This window comes from Salvelinus fontinalis, chromosome 37 (assembly GCF_029448725.1).
Source record: "Salvelinus fontinalis isolate EN_2023a chromosome 37, ASM2944872v1, whole genome shotgun sequence".
NCBI lineage: Eukaryota > Metazoa > Chordata > Actinopteri > Salmoniformes > Salmonidae > Salvelinus > Salvelinus fontinalis.
In genome coordinates, this window is record NC_074701.1 from 828,409 (window position 1) to 848,942 (window position 20,534).

Sequence of the window (20,534 nt, forward strand, 5' to 3'; positions counted from 1 at the left end):
ATATAAAGAGAGAAATTAACAAATGGGAGCTCTCTGAAACAATGTTTTCTCTACAGTGCCATTTTGTCCCCCGCCTCCATCATTTTTAAATGGAAGAATTATGAAACCACCAAGACTCTTCCTAGAGCTGTCCACCCAGCTAAACAGAACAATCAGGGGGAGAAGTGCCCTGGTCAGGGAGGTGACCAAGAACCCGATGGTCACTCTGACAGAGCTCCAGTACCTCTTTGGAGATGGGAGAACCTTCCAGAAGGACAATCATCTCTGCAGCACTCCACCAATCAGACCTTTATGGAAGAGAGGCCAGACGGAAGCCACTCCTCAGTAAAAGGCACATGACAGCCCGTTTGGAATTTGCCTAAAGACACCTAAAGGACTCTCAGACCATGAGAAACAAGATTCTCTGGTCTGATGAAACCAAGATTGAACTCTTTGGCCTGAATGTCAAGCGCCAGATCTGGAGGAAACCTGGCACCCTCCCTACGGTGAAGCATGGTGGTGGCAGCATCATGCTGTGGGGATGTTTGTCAGTGGCAGGGACTGTGAGACTGGTCAGGATCGAGGGAAAGATGAACGGAGCCAAATACAGAGAGACCCTTGATGAAAACCTGCTCCAGAGCCCTCAGGACCTCAGACTGGGGCGAAGGTTCACCTTCCAACAGGCCAACATTCCTAAGCACACAGCCTAGACAACGCAGGAGTGGCTTCAGGACAAGTCTCTTAATGTTCTTGAGTGGCTCAGACTTGAACCCGATTGAACATCTCTGGAGAAACCTGAAAATAGCTGTGCTCTGACAACCTGACAGAAATTGAGAGGATCTGCAGAGAAGAATGAGAGAAACTCCCAAAATACAGTTGTGTCAAGCTTGCAGCGTCATACCCAATAAGACTCAAGAATGTAATTGCTGCCAAAGGTGCTTCAACAAAGTACTGAGTAAAGGGTCTGAATAGTTTTGTAATTGTGATATTTCCATATTTTTTTTATGAGGAAAAAACCAAACAATTTAATCCATTTCAGAATAAGGTTGTAATGTAAAAAAATGTGGAAAAGTCAAGGGGTCTTAACTTCTTATGGCTGCAAGGGGCAGTATTGAGTAGCCAGTTAAATAGTGCCCATTTCAAACGGCCTCGTACTCAATTCTTGCTCGTACAATATGTATATTATTATTACTATTGGATAGAAAACACTCTCTAGTTTCTAAAACCGTTTGAATTATTTCTCTGAGTGAAACAGAACTCATTTGGCAGCACTTTTCCTGACCAGGAAGTGGAATGTCAGAAATATATGCTCTGTTCAACTTCCTGCCTATACATGGTCATGATACGTAAGAGTCTACGTACACTTCATACGCCTTCCTCTGGGTGTCAAGAGGCTGTGAGAGAAGAAATTTTGTGTTTATCTTCATCTGAATTGGAATACAAGCTCTTTGTATGACGTGTCCCTCATTTCCGGTACACTGAAGCGCGCGCCTTGGACAGTGGGATTGCCTTCTGTTTTGCTGCCGTTATGGACGACAACTATCTCCGGCTCGGATTTTATTTGATACATGTGACCATATCATCGTAACGTATGTTTTTTCAATATAGTTTAATCAGATTATTGAATTTTTTTCGGGAGTTTTGCCGTGTTCCGTTCTCTGACTTTGTTGTCGTTGGAGAGATCCGTGCCACTCGGCTAGTGTGCATGCTAAATGAAGAGGGATATTTGCCGTTCCAGATCAAAACAACGACTGTTCTGGACAAAGGACACCTTGTCCAACATTCTGACGGAAGATCACCAAAAGTAAGAAACATTTTATGATGCTATTTCTAATATCTGTCGTGCATGTGAACTGGTCGTGGGCGCCCAAGTGTTTCTGGCTATTGTGGCTACGCTAATATAGCGCTACATTTTGTTTTCGCTGTAAAACATTTAATAAATCGGAAATATTGTCTGGAATCACAAGATGCCTGTCTTTCAATTGCTGTACACTATGTATTTTTCAGAAATGTTTTATGATGAGTAATTAGGTATTTGACGTTGGTGTCTGTAAATATTATGGCTGCTTTCGGTGCAATTTCTGATTGTAGCTGAAATGTAAACTATGATTTATACCTGAAATATGCAAATTTTTCGAACAAAACATATGCTATACAATAAATATGTTATCAGACTGTCATCTGATGAAGTTTTTTCTTGGTTAGTGGCTATTTATTTCTTTATTTGGTCGAATTTGTGATAGCTACTGATGGAGTAAGAAACTGATGGAGTAAGAAAAATGGTGTCTTTTGCTAACGTGGTTAGCTAATAGATTTACATATTTTGTCTTCCCTGTAAAACATTTTAAAAATCAGAAATGATGTCTGGATTCACAAGAAGTGTATCTTTCATCTGGTGTCTTGGACTTGTGATTTAATGATATTTAGATGCTAGTATTTACTTGTGACGCTATGCTAGGCTATGCTAGTCAGCTTTTTTACTGATGGGGGTGCTCCCGGATCCGGGTTTGGGAGGAACTAGAAGTTAATATCCAGAGCTTCTGTCACGACAAAGTACATCTCCAAGGCTGATAAGTGTATTATGATAACATAACTAAAGCTGAAGGTTTAGGATTGCAACATAATTCCCTTAATAATGTTGCACTATTAAGTGGTCCTTATATTTGAGCTCCAGCACACTTCAATTAATAAGATAAACCTAATTGCCACGGTGGAGAGGCTTACGTACTCCAATGACCGTGAGAGCTTATCCGGAGAGGATTTATAATCCTGGCAGGTGAAACCAAGTCGACCAGGTCAAAGGGTAGGAGGCAGACAAAGCAGTCCATGGTCCTCCATGTTAGGGGTTGGGCAAGGGCTAACTACCCCACCCCGTAAAAAAAAAAGAAATATTGATGAATGGAAACCAAATAAATTGCCCCAAAGCAGGACATTCACATGACCAGCCTTAGTATCCATTTGTAGGTAGCCAGTGATCCATTTCTCTGAGAATTTAACTGAACGTGTCCATTCAGTGTTTTCCGGGAGTCCCACCACACAGATATTGCATCTGCGTCCTCGGTTATCCAAGTCATCAATGTGCTCCGCCATTTCGCGCACCTGTTTCTCAAGTGCCTTTATCTTAGTGTCCATTGATGGAGATGAAGTTTCCATAGTAGCAAGAACACTCTTGTTATTCTGCATACCTAATGTTATTATTCTTCTTCTGCCCATTTTCTGTGCTCCCTATCTACTTTAAAAACCGTTGAAACTATTATCACCACTTAAATCAAATAAAATCAACATTTTATTTGTCACATGCACCAAATACAACCTGACAGTGAAATGCGTAAGCCCTTACGCATTTAAGCCCTTAAGCAACAACGCAGTTTTAAGAAAAATACATAAATAAAAATTATAAATAAAACTAACAAATAATTAAAACTAACAAATAATTAAATAAAATGTCAATAGCTAGGCCATATACAGGGTGTACAGAGTCAATGTGTGGGGCACTTATTGCTAGAGGTAATTGAGGTAGTATGTACAATACCGGTCAAAAGGTTTAGAACACCTACTCATTCAAGGGTTTCTCTTAATTTTTACTATTTTCTACAATGTAGAATAATAGTGAAGACATCAAAACTATGAAATAACACATATGGAATCAGGTAGTAACCAAAAAAGTGCTGAACAAATCAAAATATATTTATATTTTAGATTCTTCAAATAGCCACCCTTTGCCTTGCAGACTGCTTTGCACACTTTTGGCATTCTCTTAACCAGCTTCATGAGGTAGTCACCTGGAATGCATTTCAATTAACAGGTGTGCCTTCTTAAAAGTTCATGTGTGGAATTTCTTTCCTTCCTAATAATGTGTTTGAGCCAATCAGTTGTGTTGTCACAAGGTAGGGGTGGTATACAGAAGTTAGCCCTATTGGTAAATGACAGAGTCCATATCATGGCAAGAACAAATAAGCAAAGAGAAATAACAGTCCATCACTACTGTAAGACATGAAGGTCAGTCAAGGACTTTTAAAGTTTCTTCAAGTGCAGTTGCAAAAACCATCAAGCGATATGATGAAACTGACTCTCATGAGGACAGCCACAGGAATGGAAGACCCAGAGTTACTCCTGCTGCAGAAGATAAGTTCATCAGAGTTACCAGCCTCAGAAATTGCAGCCCAAATAAATGCTTCACAGAGTTCAAGTAACAGACACATCTCAACATTAACAGAAATGTGTCCTTTGGTCTGGAGTCCAAATTGGAGATTATCGGTGTGGGTGAACGGATGATCTCCGTATGTGTATTTCCCACAGTAAAGCATCGAGGAGGAGGTGTTATGGCGTGGGGTGCTTTGCTGGTGACTCTGTCTGTGATTTATTTATAATTCAAGGCACACTCAACTAGCATGTCTACCTCAGTATTCTGCAACAATACGCCATCCCATCTGGTTTGGGCTTAGTGGGACTATCATTTGTTTTTTAACAGGACAATGACCCAACACACCTCCAGGCTGTGTAAGGGCTATTTTATTAAGAAGGAGAGTGATGGAGTGCTGCATCAGATGACCTGGCCTCCACAATCACTCGACCTGAACCAAAATGAGATGGTTTCGGATGAGTCGGACCGCAGAGTGAAGGAAAAGCAACCAACAAATGCTCAGCATTTTTGTTGAAGAACTCCTTCAAGACTGTTGGAAAAGCATTCCAGGTGAAGCTGGTTGAGAGAATGCGAAGAGCAGTCATCTGTCATCAAGGCAAAAGGTGCCTATTAGAAAAATCTCAAATATTTAACATATTTTGATTTGTTTAACACTTTTTGGTTACTACATGACTCAATAAGTTATATTTTATAGTTTTGATGTCTTCACTAGTATTCTACAATGTAGAAAATTGTAAAAAAATAAATAAAGTAAAACCCTTGAATGAACAGGTGTTCTAAAATTTTGACCAGTAGTGTACATGTAGGTAGAGTTATTAAAGTGACTTTTGCATAGATAACAACAGATAGTAGCAGCAGCGTAAAGGGGGGAGGAGTCTTATGGCTTGGGGGTTGGAGTCTTATGGCTTGGGGATTGAAGCTGTTTAGAAGCCTCTTGGATCTAGTATTGGCGTTCTGGTGCCGCTTGCCGTGCAGTAGCAGAGAGAACAGTCTATGACCAGGGTGGCTGGAGTCTTTGACAATTTTTAGAGCCTTCCTCTGACACTGCCTGGTATAGAGGTCCTGGATGGACTGGGCCGCACACGCACTACCCTCTGTAGTGCCTTGCGTTTGGAGGTCAAGCGGTTGCCATAGCAGGCAGTGATGCAACCAGTCAGGATGATCTCGATGGTGCAGCTATAGAATCTTTTGAGGATCTGAGCACCCTTGCCAAATCTTTTCAGTCACCTGAGGGGAATCTTTTGTCATGCTTTTTTCATGACTGTCTTGGTGTGTTGGACCATGATAGTTTGTTGGTGATATGGACACCAAGGAACTTACATTTACATTTACATTTAAGTCATTTAGCAGACGCTTTTTTCCAGAGCGACTTACAAAGATATGCCTTCATTTCTCAAAAATATAGACTCTTAGCTGTCATTTGAAACCCCATTTGATATGCTCCTATGAACTTTACATGTTGGTGCTCATGGTTCCTTTTTGATGGTTGTTTGTGTCCAGAGTTTCAGGTTTTCAAGTCTCTTTAAGAAAACAGTGTCCTAAACAAACATTGGATATATTGGCACAGACCACCGATAATGTGTATGTTATTCCATAAAAACAAACACTTAATTAAAAAAAATACATAATTCCCACTACAGTTTGGTGACCCCGACGTAATACTGAAATGATCCTTAGCCCTACATCTGTGAATGAAAAAAGGAAATGTCATTGGAATCTGACTGATTATGATTACACTTCTAGGATGCTGTCTACACTAATGAGGTGCAACATCTACAGTTCCGGTAGCTCAATGGTTTGTGCATCTAAGTTTGCGTACCAAATGACACTCTATTCCCTATATAGTGCACTACTTTTGATCAGAGTACTATCGGTCTTGATCAAAAGTAGTGCATTATGTAGTGAATAGGGTGCCAATTGGAACGCATACTAAATGTGTTCAACGAAGGCCACTGTTGTTCATCTAATTTCTCTGGTCCTTCCTGCCAGCTAGAGCCTTGTGGTGGGTCACTTTGGTGTGCAGCTCATAATGAAGAATTATGGACATGTCATCCTCACAGCGGGAGGTGTGCCAGGGGATAGGCTTACCTGGGCACATAGTGAGAGACAGATACTACACCCCTCTATTCATTGTACACCCCTCTAGTCATTGTTTCACAGCATGCGCATATATACAGAGACACACTGTATAAATAAATAATAAGATGGAATTGACCTGCCCTGCCTCACTCATAAACTGTTCATGCCACATACACAGACACTTCTAACACAGTATACTCACACCCAGTCTGTAACACACTGCAAAATACCGACATTTTGTCTTGACATGTGAACACAAAATCAAAGATACCATATTAATAAGCATATGCTGATGTTTATTGGAAACACCACAAACAGGAGTGCAGCTGTACTGATGTAGGACAACACAACACACACCTTCACTGAGAACAGAGAGTAACACACACAAGTCTCCTTCAGTTCTACATTTTCATCTGACACTGAGTCCTGTTGGAGAAAAATAACAAAACATATCCAGCCAGGTTAGAACTGAGGACATATTCTATTTAAAATGTGGACATGCAGTATACAATTGTTCAGTTGCATATTATATAACATAATATAGTATAATAGAATGTTGTAATAATATATATCATAAAATCACTCCAAATGTAGTTTCTATTAACATCCTCAAAGTTTGGGGTTTATGTAGAGTTCAGGATCCAGTTCATTGTTGCACCTAAAGTATATAAACAGCAAAACACATATTGCTCTCAAGGCCAGACATGCTTATCCATATGCAATAGTGTCTTTTCATAAATGGTATTGTCATGCCATGGTCAATAATGATACTTTACTTTAATGATGGCTATTCAACATCGGTCTGGTTGCCTTTTCAATTTACAAAATGCAGATTAGAAGAAATTGATAACTAAAATGTTGTTGATAAAATGAAGCAAAACATGATTGTACTCTCATGAACAGCAATTTTGTTTTTTAATATTTATCCACAATCACTTTTAATTATCAACTTTTTTCTCACTTGATATATATTTTCAAGACACATAAATACTTTTCTGCCACACATTATTTTTTACATTAGGAAAATAACCAATAAAATGGAAAATGATCAAGTTCCAGTACTTTGTAGCTCCAATAGGCAATCCATAGGTCCATACATCACTTAAACACTCCCAATAGTCTTCTGATATGTCATGGCAACGTTCCCGGCAACATCACAGAATTATGACACACACACACACACACACACACACACACACACACACACACACACACACACACTTATAACGAGTGTGTCAGATTGTTGATCATGACTGTGATTCTTATCTTGCTCTCAAAGCCAAGATGTAAAATAACTCAGCTCTATCTTATGAAGTTTCAGAACAACAAAGAACAAACTACTGACTAATCATTGCAGAACAGAGTTAGACTGGTATGGGACTGCAGTAAGAGACATAGTGTTTTGTTTTCCTTTTTGGGTGGACTAGGGTGCAGCATTGGTCCCTCATTCTGCATTTTGGTGAGTAGTGCTGGATGGGGCAGCAAGCAGGTAGCCCATTCAACCCGTCAAATTACCAAGTGGCCTCATGGGTGGAATGTTATTAATATTTGAGCAGAAAATCCTGTGTTTTTCTATCTCAAACAGTTTGTTATATTTCAGTCTTCTGTGATGTATACAAAGTGTAATATTGGGATACAAGCTCAAAATTGAATACATTTCAACTCTATATCTGACATGGTACAGGTGTCTTCTTTTTTGTAATCCCATAAACATATGTGCGAGGTGTAAACTTTTGTTTCAAAGTAGATTTGCTTAAGACTACCAAGAAACACTCTGTGACCCTGATTTAGACCACTTCAGTAAAAAGTTAACACGGGATTGGTGTCCCTAAACCGGGACGGTTGTTGATAATGTGTGCTAATGTGACTAGAATGACGTTGTATACAAAAGCCAACTTTCCTTGACATAGACATGTCTTATATGGGCAGAAAGCTTCAAGTCTTGTTAATCTAACTGCAGTGTCCAATTTACAGTAGCTATTAAAGTGAAAAAAGACCATGCTATTGTTTGAGGAGAGTGCACAACAACAAAACACTTTTATCACGGCAACTGGTTTGATACATTCACCTCTGAAGGTAAATAATGTTCTTACATTCAGCATTCTGCTCTGATTTGTCATCCTGAGGGCCCCAGAGATAAAATGTAGCATAGTTTTGTTTGATAAAATCTATTTTTATATTCAAACATAGGAACTGGGTCCTACAGTTTGAACCCCTACTGTTTCTATTTGTAATGCTTAATATGAGTCTGGAATGAGATTTTACAGTCTAGCCAGACACCTAGGTATTTATAGTTGTCCACATAAGTCCGAACCGTCCAGAGTAGTGATGCATAGCATTTTTTGTATGTTCTCTATAGTTATAGTTATGTACTTGAAAATGTATCAATTGACCAATTCGGGACATTTGGGCAAACTCCTGGCAGACTTGATACAAAATATTGTGTCGTAATGTAATTTTTCACTGTATCAGTCTGAAACTTTGCACTCAAACTGGTGCCATCTGGTGGCCAAAATCTAAATTTCATTCTGCATGTCTGGCCATTCTCTTGCATTTCAAAGATGATGAAAAAAAGAAAAAAGAAAATACATGTTTTTTTGTTTGTGTTATCTTTTACCAGATCTAATGTGTTATATTCTCCTACAAAAATGTCACATTTCCACAAACTTCAAAGTGTTTCCTTTTAAATGTGATCAAGAATATGCATATCCTTGCTTCAGGTCCTGAGCTACAAGGCACTTAGATTTGGGTATGTCATTTTTGGCAAACATTGAAAAAAAGGGTTGGATCGATTTAGAGGTTTTAAGTAAAATGCAGAAGCTCAGCTCAGCCCATCCATATAATGTCACAACAATGGTATGGTATGCTTCAGCAGTATATAAAATATGCCAATTCATCTTAGTCTTAACTACATCTTCTTAGTGGGGAAATGCAAATCAGTTTGATGACTAACAAGGAGGAATATGTTATCTCACTAAATAACTTCCAGTTGCTTACATCACAGAGCACTCTCGGTTGCTGGAAAATATCCATCCTTAGTATTTCCCTGTAAATTGGCACTCAAATTGGGCTTGGCATAACTCAAAACCCATTAAAGAGTAATGTGCAGATTGTCTATTTATTTTGTGAGGCCAATGTCGACTAAAACCTATTTGCAATACTTGGGCTGTCTTTGGGGCTGCTTAGTTTTAATTTGACCCTACTTTCATCACAAGCAGTGCTGCCTAACCGAACATAATGAGGATTAACGCAGTATCAGATTGGAGTTTGTGCCTGGCTCAACGCTCTTCTACCATACCAATTCCACCTGCCCGCTATCAATTTCCCTCGTTGAACTTTAATCCGTATTCAAATCTACCTCAGTGCAGGAAACGTTAAATACCCAGTCAGCCCACGTCATGGCAAGAGGGAGAGATTACTTAGCGAGAGAGAGTGTGAGAGAGGGAGCGGGAGGAGATGGAGGGAGAGAGAGGGTGGTAGATAAGGAAAGAGTAAGAGGGATCGAAAGAGAAAGAGAAGGGAGAAGAGAAAAAGGGAGAGAGAGAAAAAGAGAGAGAGGAAAATAAATAGAAGCGGTAGAGAGAAGTGTGATGGAGGGATGAGAAAGGTGCCATGAGAAACACTTGAGGGAAAAGAGAAACTGGATGGAGAGAAACTGATAGAAAGAATGGGAGGAATTGGGAAAAGAGAAATAAACACAGGACTGGGTAGAAGATTGTTCTGTCATCGAACGGTGCTTCTCTCCATGTATGTATTGTTGCTATATTTTTCCTTATGTTGCCATGGAGAAGCAGCAACAGGAGAGATGGCAACAATGCAATAGCAACCTCTGTGGGTCTAAGACCAAGGCAGAGGCTAGTAGAATAATAATAATAAAATACAGTTTGGACAACATTAGTGACCATACATTTGGTCATGTGTGCTCTCAAAGTTAGAAATGTTTTAGCTCTCAGATTTTGTAGTCTGAATTCCCTCACTGCCAAAGTGGTTAGATCAGTGGTGTAATAAATACTTTAAAGTACTACTTAAGTCATTTTTTGTGGTATCTGTACTTTACTTTATTATTTTTAATTCCTAAAGAAATAATGTACTTTTTACTCCATACATTTTCCCTGACACCCAAAAGTACTCTTTACATTTTGAATCCTTAGAGGGACAGGAAAATGGTCCAATTCACGCACTTATCAAGAGAACGTCCCTGGTCAACCCTATTGCCTCTGATCTGTCGGACTCAAAGCACATGCTTTGTCTATAAATTGTCTGAGTGTTGGAGTGTGCCCCTGGCTATCTGTAAATAAAAATAAAAAACTGGTTTGCTTAATATAAGGAATTTTAAATGATTTATACTTTACTTTTGGTACATAAGTATTTTTTTTTAATTACATTTTCTTTTGATACTTAAGTATATTTAAAATCAAATACATTTTGACGTTTACTCAAGTGGAATTTTACTGGGTGACATTCACTTTTACTTGTCATTTTCTATTAAAGTGTGTTTACTTTTACTCAAGTATGACGATTGGTTACTTTTTTGACCACTGCATTAGATACTGTAGCTCATTAATCAAATTGGGGAGCTGTGACATCTACCGTAACGAGACCTCCATATAGCTCTTCAGCTTGTCGTCCTAAAAACTAGAAATTAGTTAGCATTTTTTACCTCTGGTTCATTTGGCATTCCTATGAGGGAAATTAATGTGGTTTTGGGATATACATCTGAGGTTAACACAGGCTTAGGAGATCATATATGTTTTGTTCTATGAGATAATGCCAGTCAGTTAACAGGACCTTTATGAATTCTGAAGCCTTTATATGCTCAAAATAAGTCAGTTGCTAACGAGTCGCTAACTGTTGGAGACATGGAACTACAACATTAGTCGCAAAGTGTTTCATGTCACTGCACCGACCACGCAAACTAGTATACGCTACATTCCCCCAAAAGTTAGTTAGCGTTTTGCTTATCAGCTCGAACGAAAAAGCAAGGATGGTGTATTATTTTGCACCAGGCTGCAACCATATCGATTTCGCGGGAAAGTGCTTGTTTTATTGGTTCCCGAACAATGTTGCACAAAGGAGACTTTGGGTCCGTCTGATAAGGTAAGCTAAGCCTGTTAGCTAGACGTCAAAGGCATGCGACCTGAGGTGTAGTTAAAAATGTTTTACATGTCAACACATCATTAGAGTTTTACTTATTTTGATTACATAAATGCTTCAAAATTCACAAAACATTATGTTAGCTGATGAGATTATCTCGTACAACAAACATATAAAATCTCCTAAACCTGTGTTTACCACATACCTTATTTTTTGCATTAATCCAAAAACCCTCAAACTCCATTCCTTACCCAATAGGTTTTGGCCAACGAGCCATGGCCTCCGTTAGTGATTACAAAAAGAAGCTATTACTATTGCTCTCTATTGCTGTGACATTGAATGGGATTATCACCATCTGCTCTGCTTTCCCTCCAACTCCACATCAAACTAATACCAGCTGCCATACCAGCTAACTTCATTCTACTGATGAGAACAGTGAAGAAATTGTAGACCAACAACTTATAATGAGCATAATCGTTGTACCATAACCTTTTATCGACCCACTGGTATCATTTACAGTGCATTCGTAAAGTATTCAGAATCCTATACCTTTTCCACATTTTGTTACGTAACAGCCTTATTCTAAAAGGTATGCTCATCCTAATCAATCTACACATAATACCCCATAATGACAAAGCATTTTTTTTTTTTTTGCAAATGTATAAAATAGAAATAACTGAAATATACATTTACATAAGTATTCAGACACTTTACTCAGTACTTTGTTGAAGCACCTTTGGCAGCGATTACAGCCTTCAGTCTTCTTGGGTATGACGCTACAAGATTGGCACACCTGTATTTGGGGAGTTTCTCCTATTATTCTCTGCAGATACTCTCAAGCGCTGTCAGGTTAAATGGGGAGCATTGCTGCACAGCTATTTTAAGGTCTCTCCAGAGATGTTAGATCGGGTTCAAGTCCGGGCTCTGGCTGGGCCACTTATGGACATTCAGAGGCTTGTCCCGAACACACTCCTGCATTGTCTTGGCTGTGTGCTTAGGGTCATTGTCCTGTTGGAAGGTTAACAGTTGCCACAGTCTGAGGTCCTGAGAGTTCTGGAGCAGGTTTTCATCAAGGATCTCTCTGTACTTTGCTCCATTCATTTTTGCCTCGATCCTGACTAGACTCACAGTCCCTGCCGCTGACAAACATCCCCACAGCATGATGCTGCCACCACCATGCTTCACCGTAGGGATGGTGCCAGGTTTCGTCCAGACGTGACACTTGGCATTGAGCCAAAGAGTTTCATGTTGATTTCATAAGACCAGAAAATCTTGTTTCTCATGGTCTGAGAGTCTTTAGGTGCCATTAGGCAAACTCCAAGCGGGCTGTCATGTGCCTTTTACTGAGGAGTGGCTTCCGTCTGGCCACTGTACATAAAGGCCTAATTGGTGGAGTGCTGCAGAGATGGTTGTCCTTCTGGAAGGTTCTCCCATCTCCACAGAGGAACTCTGGAGCTCTGTCAGAGTGACCATCAGGTTCTTGGTCACCTCCCTGACCAAGGCCCTTCTCCCCCGATTGCTCAGTTTGGCCGGGTGGCGAGCTCTAGGAAGAGTCTTGGTGGTTCCAAACTTCTTCCATTTAAGAATAATGGAGGACACTGTGTTCTTGGGGACATTCCATGCTGCAGAAATGTTTTGGTACACTTGCCCAGATCTGTGCCTCAAAACAATCCTGTTTTGGAGTTCTACGGACAATTCCTTCGACCTATGGACAGGTGTGTGACTTTCCAAATCATGTCCAATCAATTGAATTTACCACAGGTGGACTCCAATCAAGTTGTAGAAATATCTAAAGGATGATCAATGGTAGCAGGATGCACCTGAGTTCTATTACGAGTCTCATAGCAAAGGGTCTGAATCCTTATGTAAATAAGGTATTTTTGTTGATTTTTTTGCTTTGTTATTATGGGTTATTGTGTGTAGGTTGCTAATCCATGTTAGATTAAGGCTGTAATGTAAAAAAATATGTAAAAAGTTAAGTGGTCTGAATACTTTCCATATGTATGTCATAACCGTTTTATGTTGATTTCGCGCAACTGGCCCTTATTTTCCTTTTTTCATATTTTTATTGCCTTTTTGCTCCAGCAGTGTTGTCCTATATTCCTACACATACACAGCCTCTCTAAATGCTCCTGATTCAGGCATGTAAAACAAACAAAGAGCGAGGGTGGAGGAAGGCGAGAGGCTGGGAGAAAGATTGAGAGTGGGAGAGGGGGTACAGTCTTGTCCACATCTCAGTCTGTGTGAGTGAGAGGGGGTTGGGTGTTCCTTGGGTGAGTGTGAGGCTAGGGGCCAGGTCTGGGTGTAGGGGTGGGCAGGAGTCATACAGGCCCCACTGTCATTCCCTTCAGAGGTATGCTGGTGGTGTTCTCGGTGGGCAGGACCAGGGGATTGCCATGGGTAGAGACGAGGTGGGGGGCTTTGGCCAGACTGGCGTAAGGCAGATGGCAGTCCGTGTGCAGGAACGGGGGGTAGTGCTGCCGGTAGCAGATGTAGGCAAAGAGCAGGCCGATCACCCCTCCAACAAAGGCATCTGGGGAATAATAATAATATATTAATAATGTACATATGCTACTTACCGTAGCAGACGTTTTTTTCCAAAAGCAAGTTACAGTATAGTGAGTGCATACATTTTTTGTATGTCTATGTGAGTGATATCCACAACAGTTAGTGCCACACTCCTACCAAATTAACCACACTCTGCCACACACAGGAGTATTGCTAGATTGCACTTCAGGTCTCAGAAATCTACCGTAGGAATTACATGTGGGTACTTAGTTATTTATACAGTGGATGAATCATTGATGATTTACTTAATTAACGATGTCTATATTGGAAATGTCAGCTAATTTAGTTTTATCAGTTGCTCTTGTGAACGTTGGGCTAAGATCGGGTGAACTTTGGCTGATCGGCTGATGTCACTACTGGGCCTGGCTGAGTCTCAACATGTCCCTGGCTTGGACAGACCGTCTGTCACTTTGTCACCATAGCTGAGAACAAAATGATTTCCTCGTCATGATCAATGTTTGAAAATAAGTGCTAAATTGTAATGTGGATTTGTGATCCAATAAAAACAATTGTTCACAAACAAATACATTGTAATGTTGTAGAGAAAATGAATAACTAATGCATTAGTTAGACTGGCTGAACTAGACTCAAAAAGATTTTGCAAACAATTATTTATCTATCCAGCTGGATAAAATTAAGTTAACACCTGCACCATAAATTGTGCTTGAATATAGATTGTCCACATTTGTCACGACTCCCACCGAAGGTGGCTCCCCTGCCTGTTCGGGCGGTGCTCGGCGGTCGTCGTCGCCGGTCTACTAGCCGCCACCAATCCCTTTTTCCTTTTCTGTTAGTTTAGTCTTACTAGTTGCACCTGTTCCTTTTTGTTTCTTGATTTTTAGTCTATTTAAGCCTGCCGCCTAGGTTTGTGCGGGATTATTTGTGTTCTCTGTCGGTTGTGGATGTGTTTTCATTGTTCTCCGGATCGTTTGCCCTGTGTTTGGGCCGTTTTGTGCCGGAGCAAATAAACTAATAATCACTGAACCCTCTGCTCTCTGCGCCTGACTCCTACCCACCACTCCTAGCAAACCGTGACAACATTCCAATGTCCATTGTAGCATCCCACTTAGACATGTCCAATGAATAATTTAAACTAGTGTATGCTAGTGCGGATTGGAACAGAGCCAGTCGTTTCCCCTGTTGATGGCCAAGTTGAACTATACAGTCGAGATGGAGGACTATTCTAAAAGTGGGGATACTACAAACTAATGACGTGGAGACTCTGTCACTGAGCTGGTGATTTGAAACGCATCGTAATATGTACAGAGTCATCTAAATGTTGATGGTGTTGATGCTTCAGTACGGGTCCCTTCTCCAATGCTGGAGCTGAACCAAGACATTTACAAAGGACCCGGGGGGGCTACAGCATCCCTTAATGGGGAAGCGTGCATGATGTTATCCACGCAGCACTGTTCACAGAGCAGGGTAATAGGAGATTGGGCCCCTCGAGTTTAATGATCCAAACCACTGCTGCATCCTTGTTATTTCCTGCTTTAGAAAATGTACATAAAAAAAGGTGTAATATTCTTCCTGGGGGTGTACAGTATATGAACAGATTTGAATAAGATTGAATGGTGCTAAAACGCTGTCAGTTCCACTTGAATGTAGTGTTTTCGCAGGTTGTATTATACTGCAGTATTTTTGGACTAATATGCTGCAGTATTTACTGTCGTTTTTTGCAGACTGTAGTATTATTGCAGAAATTTCTTTAGTGTTTACTTTCTTTGACATAAAATGGAGGCTTTCTCCTTGAGAAAACCTCTGGAGAAATACTAAAAGGCCACTTTAGGTAGGACTTAACAAATAGTTAATCACTTGCACTCTTTTCTATAACCTGTAGGGAAGGCATTATGCAATACATTCTTGTCATGTAGGTTTCTAAATTATAGGTGGCACAAATTGGGCTATGGGGGAGGGGAATGGGCAGGGTATATGCAATAATAAAAACATTTGTGTTTTTGCAGACTGTAGTTTTTTTGCACACATTAAAACCTGTTGGGGATGGGGGCGCTGTTTAGACTATTTATGCTAATGTGGCTAATTTTTTAAACGGCTTCCCACAAAATCCTTGATCGTACAATATGCATATTATTATTATTATTGGATAGAAAACAGTCTATAGTTTCTATAGGAGTTGAAATTTTGTCTCTAAGTGGAACAGAGCCCATTCTACAGCAATTTCCCTGACATGGAGTCAGATTTGAGAAATGTTGGCCACTTTTCTGAAGTCAGTTAAAAGGGCACTGTCGTTGCTATGACTATACGGACACTTCTTACGTCTTCCCCTGGATGCCTTTACGTGATGACGATTCCAACGGGGTCGATTGCTCGTTCACAGGCCCTACAAATGAAAAAAACCTTTAGCTAGCAAGTCTTTTCTTGCTGCGTAACGCGCGTGGAAGACACCGACCCTCTCCTGTTCCAAGCGTTAGTTTAGCCTGTTATATTTCTCCGGTCATCTTTTCACTCGTTATAGGAGTTACAAACATCATAAAGTAGTTAATTTAAAGCGTTTTATAGCAATTTATATCCGTTTAGTGCGATTTTGGGACATTTATTTTTGCAACGATGTGAAAAGTTGGGCACGCTTTTCAGTTCATCCCGAACGCAGTTGACATTTCCACATGGCAAGAGGACAGCTTTCCACCAAAAGACGATTTCTCCCAAGAAAGGATCCTTTGCCCAAGATACTGATGGAAGAACAGCTCAAGGTAGGACATTTTTATTATGATAAATCGTGTTTCTGTCGAAACATTTTAGTGGCTTAGGACGCCATGTTTTTTGACGTAGCTTCGCTTGGCGCAAACTGTATTGAAAAGTAAGGATAAATTAAAAAATGTAATAACGCAATTGTATTAAGAATTAAATTGTCTATCAATCCCTGTCCACCCTATATTTTTTAGTCACGTTTATGAGTATTTATGTATAAGAGTAGATCACTGTCTAAGTGGCGCAAGGACAAATTCTGACCAGCTGAGTTACATTTCACATTGTCTAACCATGATTTTGGTGGCTAAATATAAACATTTTCGATCAAACTGTATATGCATGTTGTAATGTGATGTTACAGGAGTGTCATCGGAAGAATTCTGAGAAGGTTAGTGAAAAAATTAATATCTTTTGGCGATGTTGACTTTTATCGCTCACTTTGGCTAGAATCAATGCTGGGCTGCTAATTGCTATGTGCTAAGCTAATATAACGATTTATTGTGTTTTCGCTGTAAGACACTTAGAAAATCTGAAATATTGTCTGTATTCACAGGATCTGTGTCTTTCGATTCGTGTATGCTGTGTATTTTTACGAAATGTTTGATGATTAGTAGTTAGGTAAACACGTTGCTCATTGTAATTATTCTAGTCCATTTGTGATGGTGGGTGCAATTGTAAACTATGCCATCTACCTGAAATATGCACTTTTTTCTAACAAAACCTATCCCATACCATAAATATGTTATCAGACTGTCATCTAATGAGTTTTTTTGTTGGTTAGGGGCTATAAATATCTTAGTTTAGCCGAATTGGTGATGGCTACTGGTGTTGGTGGACAAATAAAAGATGGTGGATTATGCTAATGTGTTTTTAGGTAATAGATGTACATCTTTACATATTGTGTCTTCCCTGTAAAACATTTTAAAAATCGGAAATGTTGACTGGATTCACAAGATCTGTGTCTTTCATTAGCTGTATTGGACTTTAATGTGTGAAAGTTAAATATTTTAAAAATATATTTTTTTTGAATTTCGCGGCACTGGTTTTTCAGTGGGGGGGGGGGGGGGGGGGGGTGCCGCTAGCGCCACGCTGATCCTAGACAGGTTAATGTAGTATTTTCTATAGTATTCTACAGCATACTACAACATTTTATAGTAAGTACTACACATGATCGATAAATACTACAGTGTATAGTATAGAATTCTATGGTATACTACAATTTACTACATAATTATATAGTATATACTGTAGTATTCGATAGTAAACTCTAGTTTTTTTTCATATGCGATCCCTCTAAAAGTAATTAGTGGTGTCTGACAGCAATGTCACCTAACGCCTAATTTCTGCTGTCACTTTATCACCGGACATCAAATCTCTCTCTCTTTCTCCCCTCTGTGGTTCTTTCTCTCACTCTCTCTCAGGAAATAATTACTCAATGCTGTGTGCTTGCTTTCTGTCTCTCTCTCTATCCCTCTCTTTCTGGACATTACTGTCCATGTTGGTGGGGATTGAGGAACAGACAGCAGTTAAGACACCATAGAAAATGTGTTACTGTCATCGCCAATGTTTTGAGATTCACACACTTATCAGCCTCTTCCTTATAGGAACCTCTAATTACCCCTGTGTGTGTGTGTGTCTGGCAGGGTTTGTGTGTGCATGTGTTTGTGTGAGTGTGTGAAAGAGAGAGAGACAGGTTTCCCTTTTAGACCTGGAGACTCGGTGCCCTGCGGTCTACATCTTATTCACATGAGTTACACTTCTACACCCTGGTTAGCGTTCTGTTCCTATCTCTTGGTTGATTACTTGATGACTGTGGTTCATATAATGACATCAGTGTTGTCTCAGTGGTGATGATGCACTTGCTGTTACATAAAGTGTCTTAGCAGAGTAATGTTAACAAGGCAGCACCATATTTGATAAACCACCCACATGAAAAAATTCTATAGCATACTATAGTATAAATACTATCGTATTCATTGTATCGTTTTTGCAGACTTTCTTGTAGTATTCACTGTAGTATACTGTAGTTTACTGTACTATTTACTGTAACTATAGCATAAATACTGTAGTGAAAGGAAACTGTAACATATACTGTAGTGTTTTTGTGGACTATACTATACTGTAGTGTTTTTGCAGACTGTAGTAAACTGTATTTACTGTAGTGTTTTTGAAAACATCACTGTAGTATTTACTATAGTGCTTTTGATTTATTATCTTTGACATAAAAGTGGAGGATTTCTCCTTCAAGAAACCAACTAGAGACATACAAAAAAAAAACGTACCCTAACCTGTAAGTAGGACTAGGGTCTGAACAGATAATTCAGCCCCTTTGCTCTTTTTCTATAACATATACGATCTAATACTTGGCATGTAGGTTTCTCAGTTATGGGTGGCACAAATTACAATATGGGGAGGGGAATGGGCAGGGTATTGGCAAATTAAATACTTTAGTAGTTACTATAGTTTAACAAGTGTAGTGTTTTTGCGGACTGTAGTGTTTTTGAGGTCATTACTGTAACATTTACTACAGTGCTTTTTGCAGATAATACTGTAGTATTTACTATAGTGTTCTACAGTATACTACAACGTTCTATAATAAGTTCTACACATGATCGATGGATACAACCATGTGAAGTATAGTATTCTATAGTATATCACAATTTACTATAGTAAACGGTAGAATTTCTTCATGTGGGCATAATGATTTATAGATAGGGCTTTGGTTCCTAACTAAACCTACACAGGCTGACAGATGCTACACAAACAGTTAGTCAGTATGTATCCTGACAGACCTTGGGCCTTGAGTGCTGGCATAGATCTAAATGATGTAAAAGTACATTACCAGCCAACAGTTTGGATACCTACTCATTCAAGGATTTTTATTTATTTTTACTATTTTCTACATTGTAGAATAATAGTGAAGACATCAAAACTATGAAATAACACATATGGAATCATGTAGTAAGCAAAAAAGTGTTAAACAAATCTAAATACAGTGGATTTTAGATTTTAGATTCTTCAAAGTAGTGACCTTTTGCCTTGATGACAGCCTTGCACACTCTTGGCACTCTTGGTAAGTCACATGGCCAGAAAAAACTCCTCGACCTAAATGGCATATCTGCTGGTTAATTTGGATGTGACTGTGACAGACCTTGCCAGTGGTGTTTGTAGTCACAGGTGCGGGACAGGGCGATCATCACAGCACTGTAGAGGGGCAGCAACATGGCACACAGACGCCAGCTGCGCCCACGGCCCTGGTCCGTGAAGCAATGCAGCTTTCCAGCCAGGTAGAAGGAGGTGAACCCCAAGCCAGAGAATGCAACTGAGGGATTGGGGGAGAGAGGGAGAGGGAGATGGGGAGTGCAAAGAAGAGAGAGAGAGAACAAACAGCAAAACATATTCATGATCAAGTACAAATCTTAGAATTAACTATTAAAGACGACCAGAACACACTGGATTCTCCAATTACATTGAATGAACTACAGGACAAAATACAAACCTCCAACCCAAAAAGGCCTGTAGTGTTGATGGTATCCTGAATTAAATGATGAAATATACAGACAACAAATTCCAATTGGCAAAACTTAAACTCTTTAACACCATCCTTAGCTCTGGCATCTTCCCCAATATTTGGAACCAAGGACTGACAGACCACATATTCACCCCGCACACCCTAATTGCCAAACAAACAAACCAAAACAAATGCAAAGTCTTCAAATGCTTTTTTGATTAAAAAAAATTTGGCATGAGGCTCTGCTACCCAAATTGATGGAAAGTTGTGTTGTGGGAAAAACATATGACGCTATAAAATCCATGTACACAAACAACAAGTGTGTGGTTAAAATTGACAAAAAACTGATAAAATAATTTATATGTTGAAAGATAATGATGAAATAATTCCACTCTAAAACCATTTAATTGTATGGGTGCAAGTGGGTGCAAGTGTGAAACAAATGATAAG

The 20,534-nt window shown here is 39.6% G+C and overlaps 1 protein-coding gene across 1 annotated transcript in view; it reads right to left on the bottom strand.

Annotated features, from left to right (window-relative positions):
• Nucleotides 1-6,477: 6,477 nt before the first annotated feature.
• Nucleotides 6,478-20,534, bottom strand: part of LOC129835969 (phospholipid phosphatase 4-like) — a 199,402-nt gene continuing 185,345 nt past the window's right edge. Inside the window, exons 6-7 of the mRNA XM_055901675.1 lie at nt 19,725-19,895; nt 6,478-13,829 (exon numbers count right to left, since the gene is read on the bottom strand). Of these exons, the coding sequence (XP_055757650.1) occupies nt 13,618-13,829; nt 19,725-19,895 (383 nt within the window). The 3' untranslated portion in view covers nt 6,478-13,617. The remainder of the gene's footprint in view (nt 13,830-19,724; nt 19,896-20,534) is intronic.